The sequence below is a fragment of the Lygodium microphyllum genome, chromosome 1 (genome assembly GCF_053477565.2).
Source record: "Lygodium microphyllum isolate KBCC chromosome 1, Lygodium_microphyllum_v1.1.10, whole genome shotgun sequence".
Lineage (NCBI taxonomy): Eukaryota > Viridiplantae > Streptophyta > Polypodiopsida > Schizaeales > Lygodiaceae > Lygodium > Lygodium microphyllum.
The window spans coordinates 22,403,187-22,415,627 of NC_141135.1; the positions used below are offsets into that span (position 1 = coordinate 22,403,187).

General features: G+C 41.5%; 1 protein-coding gene across 1 annotated transcript; it reads right to left on the minus strand.

The window, feature by feature from the left end:
• Positions 1–9,713: 9,713 nt before the first annotated feature.
• LOC148040913 (aspartic proteinase nepenthesin-2-like) lies at positions 9,714–11,741 on the minus strand. The gene is made up of 2 exons (XM_087672972.1): positions 10,689–11,741; positions 9,714–10,603 (listed from the first exon to the last, which is right to left on the minus strand). The coding sequence occupies exons 1-2, from the start codon at positions 11,725–11,727 to the stop codon at positions 10,044–10,046; spliced, it is 1,599 nt and encodes a 532-aa protein (XP_087529098.1). The 5' UTR covers positions 11,728–11,741; the 3' UTR covers positions 9,714–10,043.
• Positions 11,742–12,441: the final 700 nt, after the last annotated feature.

Sequence of the window (12,441 nt, forward strand, 5' to 3'; positions counted from 1 at the left end):
CTTATTCTTTATTAGGTGAACACAAACATGACCCTTAGGCATTCCACAAATATGAAGCTAGTATGCACATAGGCACCTCTCTTCCACTCATTATGTATAGCTTGAGTTTAGCCTAAGTCCTCAACAATTGTACCAAATTAGGGTTTAGGGTGAATCTTAAACCCTAAACCCTAAACTGGTTGCACTCTTAGGGCTTGTAGGCATACACTTTTGGTTAGAAAAAGTGTACACACTTTAGTAATAGCTTAGGGTATCCTCAAAAGTTGATCCTTGGATGAATGCAAATAAGAATCTTAGGTATTCCACAAACATGGACCCCGTTGCCACATGAACACCTAAGTATAACCTAGGTCCAACCTACATCCTAAATATTTGCATTGGTTTAGGGCTTATGATTTAGGATAAATCTTAAATTCCTAAATCTTAAGGCCTAAAATCCAAAACCTAAAATTGTCAAGAATCGCGTGGTGGGGGGACTTGCTTGAGGTGCTGCAGCAAACACACACTGTATACACAAGAGGAAGCTCACTCAAGAACACAAGAAGAGAGATGGAGGCCAAAACGTTTTCTTGTTGATTTCTTCTTCTTCTTCCACACACTATACAATGTACACAAAGTATAGGTAAGATACAACATAAAGGAAAGTGGCCTTTTAAGTCAAACAGTGCATAACTGACTAGACTAATCGACTGGCATTATATCTTTGCCAGCTGTAGGTAGGTGTAATAAACTAAATATAATAAGTGATAAGTTAGTGGCCATGTGAGTAGCATAATGACCACCAACGTGCTAAGTGTAGACGTGCGGACTCATCTAGCCAGGTGGTCCATCATCAATGTCTGCATGTGTTGAGCTTGCCATCTCAACACTCCCCCTCAAGCTCAACTCTATCTCTGCAACTCCAAGTAAGCTTCAGAACTTTCGAAGCTTCTCTGCACCCAATGCCTTTGTGAAAATGTCAGCTATATGATCATGTGTGCTAACATATATCAAGTCAATCTCTCCTACAAGTACCTTCTCTCTCACAAAGTGGTAGTGCACCTCAATGTGTTTTGTCCTAGCATGGAACATTGGATTCCTAGCTAACTGTATGTTGCTCATGTTGTCACAATGAATGACAATTGGACCATCTCCCTTCACATCCAAATCACCTAATAACTTTTGCAACCATACCACCTCACATGCTGCCATAGCAACACCTCTGTACTCGATAAAGCAACTGTAGGTTACTTTTTGCTGCCCCATGTAACTACTGCACTACCAAGGGAAAACATTAATCCACTTGTAGATCGTCTTTCTAACAGGCTATCAGCCCAATCTGCATCTATGTATGCAAAGACCTGTACGTCCTTACCTGCCTCATAAAAAATTCCATAATGTAAAGTGGACTTCACATACCTCAATATACATCTAACTACATCCAAATGAGGCTTTCTAGGCATCTGCATAAACTGACTGACAAGGCCAATATCATAACTCAAGTATGGCCTTGTGATAGTCATGTAAATCAAACTCCCTACTATCCTCCTGAACATAGTAGGGTCTTCTATCTCATCCCCAACGTCAGCAGTCAACTTCACATGTTGCTCCAATGGTACTGAAAGAGGCTTACATGCTGTAATACCATACTTGCATAACATATCTAAGCCATACTACCTTTGGGATAACCATATACCCTCATCACATCTGATCACCTCAATACCAAGAAATATACCCTCATCACATCTGATCACCTCAGTACCAAGAAAGTATCTCAGCTCACCCAAATCCTTCATCTCAAACTTCTTCTTCAAGAAGTCCTCAACTTCAGCAATCCCGTTGTCATAGTCACCTGTAATAATCAAGTCATCCTCATAGATGACTATGATGACCAATCTTACATCTCCCTTTCTCACATAAAGTGAGTGATCAGCATCAGAAATACAAAATCCAATATTGACAAGATACTCTCCAATCTTGTCAGACCATGCTCTAGGTGCTTGCTTCAGCCCATAGAGCGCCTTCTTTAATCTGCACACATATGTAGGATGCTCTAAATCCTTATAACTTGCTGGCTGCTCCATATACACTTCTTCTTGTAATTCACCATACAAGAAGGCATTCTTAACATCCATTTTTTGTAAACTCTAACCTTTAGTTTTTGCTAGGGCAATCACACATCTAACAGTTACCATCCTAGCAACTGGACTGAATGCTTCTTCATAATCTATGCCATATGTTTGAGCATAGCCTTTTGCAACTAGCCTAGCTTTACACCTGCTAACTGAACCATCTGCATTACGCTTGACTTTGTAGACCCACTTACAACCAATAGCTTTCTTACACTTAGGTAAGGGTATCAAATCCCAAGTCTTATTGGCTTCTAATGTAGCCATCTCCTCATCCATTGCTGCATCCCAATACTAGAATCTCCATCAAATCCCAAATGACTGGTAGATGCATCATTACCATCCAGCACTTTCTTCTTTCCTTTGTCCTTCCCTGCAACACTTATAGATCCACCTGAAGATGTGGGACTACTCCTTAGTCTCCCAGACCAAGGGCTCACTGTAGGTATAGTACCAGATGATGTTTCTGGTCCACTAAGACTCTGTGATTCTTGTTTTTCTTTTTGCACATAGCTGTCTTGATCATTATCATCATCTAATACATTGCCAATAGGTGCATACCAACTGCCCATCTCATCAAAGATAACATCCCTGCTTGCTCACTCTGAACTCACCTGTGACAGGGTTATAATAGCGATATCCTTTCTGCTCTAAAGAGTACCCAATAAAAATACATTTTTCAGCCTTTGGATCAAGCTTCTTCCATAGCTCATTTGGCACATGAACATATGCAACACATCCAAATACCTTCAAGTACGATACATCGGGCTTCTTGCCAGTAAAGCACTCTTCAGGAGTCATCCCATGAACTGCAGCTATGGGAGTTCTATTCATAATGTAGACAACATTATGGACAGCCTCAGACCAAAAAAATTTGGGCATATTCTTTTCAACCATTAATGCCCGTGAAACTTCTGCAATATGCATGTTTTTTCTTTCAGCAACACCATTTTACTATGGGGTATACCTGTAAGTAAATTGCCTCTTTATCCCATGAGTCCTCAAGAAGCCACTGAACTCATTAGAGAGGTACTCTCCCCCTCCATTTGATCTCAAGCACTTCACTTTTAAGCCCGTTTCTGTTTCAATAGCTGCCTTAAAAGATTTCAAGTGCTCAAACACATTACTCTTTTCCTTCATGAAATATATCCATAGCTTCCTTGAACAGTCAATAAATGTGACAAAGTATTTGCTGCCACCAAGAGATACATTCTTTGTAGGCCCCCAAATATCTGCATATACTACATCAAGCATATTTCTGCTCACTTCTCTATCATGCGAGAAGGGTTGTCTTGCCTACTTACCAAACTGACATGCTTCACAGACTTTATGCAATTCTGCAACTCTAAAAGAAGGCAACCTTGTAACCAATCCTCTGGACTGCATTAATGTCAGCCTTTGGACATTTGCATGTCCAATAAGTTTATGCCATATTTCAATATCTGCAACTACTCCTTTTCCTTTAGCATACATAACAGCATCCATTGCAGGAATTCCAACATCTAAAGTAAACATTCGGCCAACTCTACTTCCTTTTGTAACCAACCTGCACTTATCATTAAAGTCTTCTACAAAACAACATTTTGCATTGAATCGGACCTGCAACCCCTACTCTACCATTTGGCCAACATATACTAGATTCTTTGTAATTGATGGCATGAATCATCACCCGTCTGCACATAACCCAGGTTTTGTAAGTCCTGCATCTCTCCAAACCATTCAACATGACTAGTCATATGATTAGATGCACCTGAATAGACACACTATATATCATCATGTGTCCCCTTTCTTGTAATTGCATTCATCATATGCTGCATAACAAACAGACACTCATTTTTTTGTTCATTCTGTCGTGAAGACAATGCATAGTTTCCTTGCTGCAATTTACCGCTGCAAATATCATCTTTCTTTGCATAGCAATGGGCTGTAATATGACATGTTTTGCCACAATAATGGCAAACAAGCAGAATTTCGAGAGCCTTTGTTCTGCCCTCCACCTCTTCCTCTAGAGCTCCCCCTGCCTCTAAGGTTTCCTCTGTCTCCAGAGACCTGCATTTCACCAAACTATTGATTGAACATGTTTTGTTGGTTATCGCCAGCATGTCCCATAACACGGCCTCTCGAAGAGGATCTACCACGTCCCCTTCCTGAACTCGAGTAAAATGCTTGGACCTGTTCACCATTTCTTTCAGAAGAATCACCCTGCATATTGATCTCTTCAGTAATCATGAGAGAGATCAGCTCATCAAAATCTGGAAATGGCTTCCGTACATATACTGAAGTAACAAATGATTTCCGTGCCTTCTCATTATTAAGGCCACTCAGAGTGGATGAAACCAAATCATCATCATCCAACATTGCATCAATTGTTGTTAAAGCATGTGCAATGCTCCTCACCTTCAACACATACTCATTGATAGACATTTTCCCTTTCTTCAAGGCATTCCACTTTTGCTTGAGTTGAATCTTTCGTGCCTTTGTATTTATTGAAAACATGCTCTCAAAAATTGTCAAAGCTGCATATGAAGTTTTTGCATTCTTGATATGTTTCATCATAGTATTATCAATGACTGCAGATAGCTAGTACATCACCTTTATGTCTTTCGCATTCCACTCTTTCCATGCTTTTAAGTCATTTGCATTCGGAGGGATACCCAGATCTGGCTCTTTTTCTTCACGTGAGATAAACTCAAAAAGGCCTTTCCCAATGAGGAAATTCGTCACACGGAACTTCCAAGAAGGGTAGTTGTTCTTATCGAGCTTCTCAATAATGGGATTTCCACTGTTCTCTGCCATTATCACAAACAAGGATACAACACAACAAGCTAGTCTTCTGCAATCTTTCACAACACGTGCACATCAATACACCAAGCAACCTTTTTCACTGATTGCTCAAGAGTACATGTAATCTACAACTTGTTTGCAGATAAACCTTATGTTTGCTTCCTACAAACACCTCAAAAATTATAGATTCGCAATATGTAACCTGCGCACCCACTTTCAGTCAATACAGCCGAAATCACAGTGTATCTTGAAACTGCTGTCCGCAACCTTGCGGCTCTAAAACGGGGCCTAAAACAGCCTCAGACGCCCAAATAATTGTGGTAAAGCCCTTAAGGACCTATTTACAAAATATATAACGATTTGCTCGCACACCAAATCTCACAGCAATCTGAGATTTTTGCTCGACCCTGCTTTTGGTGCCTCCACTGGCACTATCCAAGAGAGAGAGAGTGGAAGCCTTGCTTCTTCTCCTTCACTTCAGCCTTCGAAATCAGCCTCTCTCAGTGGTGCGGCTCTAATACCATGTCAAGAATCGCGTGGTGGGGGGACTTTCTTGAGATGCTGCGCCAAACACACACTATATATACAAGAGGAAGCTCACTCAAGAACACAAGAAGAGAGATGGAGGCCAAAACGTTTTCTTGCTGATTTCTTCTTCTTCTTCTACACACTATACAATGTACACAAAGTATAGATAAGATACAACATAAAGGAAAGTGGCCTTCTAAGTCAAACAGTGCATAACCCACTAGACTAATCGATTGACGTTATATCTTTGCCAGCTGCAGGTTGGTGTAATAAACTAAATATAATAAGTAATAAGTCAGTGGCCATGTGAGCATCATAATGACCACCAACATGCTAAGTGTAGACGTGCGAACTCATCTAGCCAGGCGGTATATCATCAATGTCCGCACCTGTTGAGCTTGCCATCTCAACAAAAATCCTAAATTCTAAACTTGGTGGACACTTGAGTCTTATCGGCATACCCTTTTCGCTAGACAAGTACACACTTAGGTCTAGGCTAAGTTCCCAGCACTTGTATCACTTTAAGGTTTAGGCTAAGTGCGATTACTCCCTTCGTTGACCAAGAAATGTTGTGTGAACTTGAGAGAACATCAAGATAGTATACATTTGATTGCAAATTGATGAAATCTGATTAAAGGACCAGTAACAGGCATTGTTACAAGATACTAAATGTGGCTAGACTAGACAAGTATCCTTATAAGGTAGTAAATGTGGCTAGAAATAGAACTGAGTTTCGTTATCTCAATCAAACCTTAGTAGTACCATCTAAAGCTACCAATGAGATATTGTCCATGAGCTCAATGACGATCCAAATCTCAAACACATAAATATAAATATGCTACATTTTGTTTTAGATCACATTCACTTAATGGTCATATGCATGTTGACTGATTCCATGCATGATTGTACCATATTCATTATTAGGAAACTTTCACAGTGCTCTATATCAAGAAAATATCATGCTAAAAATTCTAGCTAGGGAGAACCATCCAAGAGTAGGTATCATTGCTTGAGGTCTCATATTAAAAAAACTCCATAGTAAATAGTTAGCTTGTAAAGTTTACTAAAATTTGATGAGTTTTTTTTGTCTCAATTTATGGGTTTTGATTTCAAGTTATAAAAATTAAACAACTATGAAACAAATAAAAGTTGAATTTTCTAGTGTGTTCGAATAGATACTTCTTTTATGATGTTCAAACAAATATTTATCAATGCATTAGAATTTTCATGTTTAAATACACATTTAAGTTAGCTTTTGGATCTTCATATCACTTCACAAAGTTTAATATGAATTTACACATATATTTAAGTGCATGTGTAAGTGCACATCTGGCATCCACATCTCTACTTGATTCTTTTTTATAGTGAAGTGTTGATGGCATCTAGAGCACCTATCACCATCATAAGTGCATCAATAAAAGCTAGAAACGCATAGGCTCAAACTATAACCTTTTCAATTATACACAAAAGATATATAGTATGTATATATGCCGTGTATGTGTTGAATGGAACTTGTAGACATGGCCTACAATTTAGCGCATGATGTATACATGAAGTAGCCTTTACATATTACATTTGACAACTAGTCATAAGTATGACCCACATATACGGAATACTTGTATGCAACTCATATGCTTGACGCATTTCATGTAACAATGTCTAGGAACATCCTGCGAGTGCACAAGCTAAGCCTACATGTGGAATGCTAATATGTGACTTTCAAAAGACTTTGAGTGCAACTGGAAAGCTTGTAGGCATATGTACTTCATATCTAGAAGGCATAACTTCATCTATATAAGATTTTTCTCAGCCTTGAATAGTTGCATTGGTTTAGGGGTTGCACACTTAGGTCTTATAGGCATAATATTTTGGTTAGACAAGGACATACACTCTTGTAATAACTTAGGGTATTGTCAGCAACTCTATCCTTACATGAACACTAATATGCATCTTAGGTATTCGACAAACGTGAACCTAGTTCCCACATAGGCACTTGTCTTCCACTCATTAGGTATAACCTAGGTCTAGCCAAATTCTTGAGTAGTTGCATTGGTTTAGGGGTTTTGATTTAGGGTAAATCTTAAATTGCAAACCTTAAGGCCTAAAACCCAAAACCCAAAACCTTAAAACCTAAAGCAAGTCTAGAGTTAGGTCTTGTAGGTATACCTTTTGGCTAAACAAGCACACACCTAGGTCTAGCCTAAGTTCTCAACACTTGTACTGCTTTAAGGTTTAGGGTTTAGGATAATATAGCAACTTAAACCCTAAACCCTACACACTAAATCCTAAATTAGCTAATCTCAAGTGAGATTGTTTACTCAATTCATTGACCAAGAATTATTGAGTGAACTTGAAGAGCACAAAGCTACAACACATTTAATTGCACATTGATCCAATCTGATTGAAGGATCCATGACAAGCATCCCTACAAGATATTAAATGTGCCTAGACTAGATAGACACCTATCAAGTATCATTATAAAGTAGTAGATGTGGCTAGAAATAGACTTGGGGTTGGCTATCTCAATCAAACCTTGATAGTATTGTCTTAAGCAATTGATAAGAGGGATTGTCCATGAGCTTAGTGAGGATCCCACTATCAAAGACACACATATAAACATGCTATGTTGCATTTTAGATCACATTCACTTAATGATCGTATGTATGTTGATTGAGTCCATGCAGGGTGGTAGGAATTTTACATTGTGCTCTACATCATGAAAATATCATGCTCAACATTCTAGCTAGAAAGAACCATCCAAGAGTAGGTATCATTGGTTGGGGTCTCGTATAGAAATGAACTCAAGAGAAAATGGTGAGCTTGTAAAGTTTACTAGAATTTCAAGAGTTTTGAAATATTGTAATTGTTATAGTTTCAACCTAAATTTGTGATTGACATTATTTTAGTTTGTATTTTAATTGATTATGAAAGTTTACTTTGTTTATGTGAATGTTGTCTCAGTTTATGGGTTCTAATTTTAGGTTATAAAAAGTAAGCAAGTGTGAAAAAAATAAAATTTCAAATTTCTAGGGGGTTCAAATAACTACTTCTTTATCATGTTTAAATGAATATTTAACAATGCATTAAAAATTGCACATTTAAATACACGTTTCAATTAGCTTTAGGATCTTCACATGGCCACAAAGTTAAATAGGAATTTATAGAGATATTTAAGTGCACATCTAGCATCCACATCTTTGCTTTGATTCTTTTTTGAAGTGATGTGTTGATGGCATCTAGTGCACTCATATTCACCATCATCGACACATCAATGAAAACTAGAAACCCATAGGCTTTATCTATAACCTTTTCAATTATACATAAAATATATACACTATGTATAAACATTTTGGTGGGACACAAAAGATATACATCGTGTATGGATTGAGAACAACTTGTAGACATGGCCTACAATTGTGCATGTGATGTATACATGAAGTAGCCCTTACATATAACATGCTGACAACTACTCATATGCACCACCCACAAGTATGGAATACTTGTATACAACTCATATGCTTCACCCATGTGGTGTGACAATGTCTAGGAACATCTTCTAAGTGCTCGAGCTAAGCCTACATGTGGAATGTGAATTTGTGACTTCTAGATAATTTTCATTGCAAGTGGAAAGCTTGTAGGCATATGTAATTCATATCTACAAGGCATAACTTCATTTGTATATGATTTGCGAACAATTTATAGACATTGCCTACTACAAGTAGGTGTAGGGTCATGTGTACAAGCCATGGAGAGTGCTTATGGCTCACAAATTTTCACATTTAAGGGGTATGCATAGGAAACCTATGGGATAAGTTTCCATGGTATAGGCATGACCTATAGCTCGTGATAGACTTGAAGGCTAGACAAATGATTGCATGTGGATTAAATCATGTATAGATGGGCTAGCTAGTTTTAGCATTTTTCAATGGTAAAATAGTAAAAAAAATGGCAAATGCTAAAAATTTTACAAATGAATTAAAAATTTTTCAACCCATTTTCATACCAATCCACCTTTAAGCTTTAAGTGAGAAGAGCTCAAAACCAAGGTTATAGATAGAAATCCCAATGCTTTTGCAATACGTGATTGCTTATGTATGTGGACGACTCTAAACCAAGTTATTTCAACATTTCTTCAACAAGTTACTAGTAGCATATGTGCATTAGCGAGTTGCTAGTAACATACATGTACAATCAAATTAAACCAATCATCTTCATAGTTATCAAGTTATCGCTATGGAAAGGGATTACGGAGACTCCAAGGCACGGAGGCTACAAAGCACTAGAAAGTAAGTACAAGTTGCTAGCAACTTATCAAATGCATCGACGATCTTCACATTTCCTAGTTTCGTAAGTAAACTATTTAAATGGGTGGGGACATATTAGTATGACTTAGAAGTGTCGATCAAGGCTGACTATTACCAACGTTGAGGTTGCGCATGCCGGGGCAGCGGGGCCTTCTATCTTATCGTCACATTTATAAGTTTGTTAAGGGAACCATTTAAACAGGTGGGGACATATGAGCATGACTTAGGAGTGTAGATCTAGGCTGATTATTACCAATATTGAGGTTAGGCATATCGTGGCCTCTTATCTTCTCGTCAAGGATGAGATTGCATAGCTGAGCTAGCACTGGTACGTGGGGTTCCAGGCGAAGATGCTGTTGTCGGCGTCGATGACAATCTCAGTGCTGTGAAGGCTGACGGCGCCGATGACCATGTTGGCGGATGTATCGCCGTCTCTCTTCTCGACGAAGGGCCAACACATCCTGCGAACGCCGTTGTCATCTGTGAAGACTAGCTGCGTGGCGCCCGGCGCAAGAGTGAGGGCATTGCCGTTGGCAAACAGGAATGCGATGGTAGGGAGGCCGCTGGCGTCGTTGGGGTAATCCCAGCAGGCGTCCAGGCCCTCGGGGCCCGGCGCGCCGGGGTCGCCAAGGATAGGAGCAACGGCGTCGAGCCAGGCGGCTCGGAAGGGGGCGTAGGCGTCGCTGGTGATGATGGTGAGCATGTCACCGGTGTCTACGATGACGCCGCCGGTGGCCTCCTCGTCGTCATTGATGGTGGAGAGGACCCCGTCGGGAACGCCGACGCGCTGGCCGTCGATAAGGAAGTCGACGGCCTCGACGTAGTGGTAGACCAGTGCGCCTTGGTCAGTGACCAGCGGGGTGGAGGGGTAGTCTGCGGCTGGAGTAGTCACAAAAACAGATTATATTTTATTTGGTCAAATGATGTCATATTGCAGACTAGCTAGCTAGAATGTATGACTTACGTGCCAGAGCCCCGTCGCCAAACGTGAGCCAGCCGGAGTTGGGACTGGAGAAGATGGGTGCCAGGCAGAACGCGAAAGCGGTGCTATAGTCATGCAGGACGTTGAGCTGCTCTGGGAAGGACAGGCCGCGCCCGAAGCCCAGTCCCAGGACCCCCGAGGCCACTGTCTGCACCCCGGCGGCGTTCCTGGTGCCGCAGCCGAAGCCCAGGTCCGAGATTGTGACCGTCACCTCCTCGTCAGAGCCCGGGCCGGAATCCCAGAAGCTGAACTCTTCAGTGGCTATGTAGCCGTAAGAGTTGGTCCCATCCTCATAGCCGATGTTGTACAGGCACAGGCTGTCGTCGGCACCCTGGCCAAGCCCCGGCACGGCCTGCACGTCTGCGCAGTAGGGGTCGTTGGTGTTGGTCATGTAGTGGGTGCCGGAGATGTGGGGATCGTAGATCGCGAAGGACTGCGGGTAGCAGCTCTCGCAGGGCTGGCACTGGAACCAAGGCAGGTCGCTCCCAGTGTCCAGCAGCAGCAGCAGCGCCTGGGCGGCGTCGCTCACGCTCAGCGTCATGTAGTACTCGGAGAATTGGCCCCCGCTGAAATAGCCCGTGCCTACCTGGCCCCAAGGGATAGCGTCCAGCTGGCGTTCCTGATCATGCCGATAAAAAGGCGTCGACGAGGTCCCATTGGCTGTTGATGGCTCTACAGCCGCTCTCGTGTTCTTCTTTTGCCTGACCGCCCTCGCCTCTGCGTAGCGCTTCAACCTCAGCCGCGATGCGCATGCATCATCGCAACCCGCTGGCCGCAGTGGCGAATGCGCGTCCCAGATGTGGCTTACGCCCGCTCTGATCATACTAGGCCTACTTCTAGTTGTTCTACCAGAATTAGAGCTCATCGACGTCGTTGCAGGTGACCCTGACGTCGTCAACAGACCGGCTGCCGGTGCCCGGACGTCGTTGAGCTGCCGTGCTGCTACTACGGATAAGCAATGCACGCTGAATATCATGGCCAGAAGCGGCCAGCACTTGCGGAAGAGTACTGGGCGGACCATACAATTGCTGTTGCAGAAATTAATCAGACTCATCTTCGTGCTCATGACGTGGGCCATATAGTGTATCAGTGACTGGACGACTGCTTGCTCATGTGCTGAGAGTACCGTTGAGTTTATAACAGACGCTTGCTTGATCGGCCGGCAAATGAGCGCTTCCAGGATGTGAACTCAATTTTGCACAGTACAGAACGCAAGGAAGCGTTCACACACGAACGTCGAAGACGGCTTCGGCTTTGCATGCCCCACATTTGGCACTGCCGTCTAAAAAGAGACATATTCTTCGAATATTGCATGGGTATCAATATATGAACGGAGCCCTATGGTTAATGCAAGGTGTTCCCCATAGATGCATAAATCGCCCATCCAACACCTCCGAAACTCAAGATATCCAAAAGTTCGAAGTGAATCTGGAAACTAGAAATCCTACACTTGGTTGCATTAATATAAATTTGGGATTCGTATAATTAAAATACATGGTACAATATGCGGACATGTTGGGATGCACTTTTGCAAAACCAAAAGAACCCCTAAGTTTGCATTAGGGAAGTTAAATAGATTCACCTTCATGCTTATTGCATGGGCCATGTAGTGCATCAGCATCTAGACATCTGCTTCCTCATGTGTTGAGAATACCATTGACATGGAGTCTTGTGTATATCAAACACGTGCTCAATGGTAGGCAATTGAACGATTTTAGGATGTGAACTCAGACAA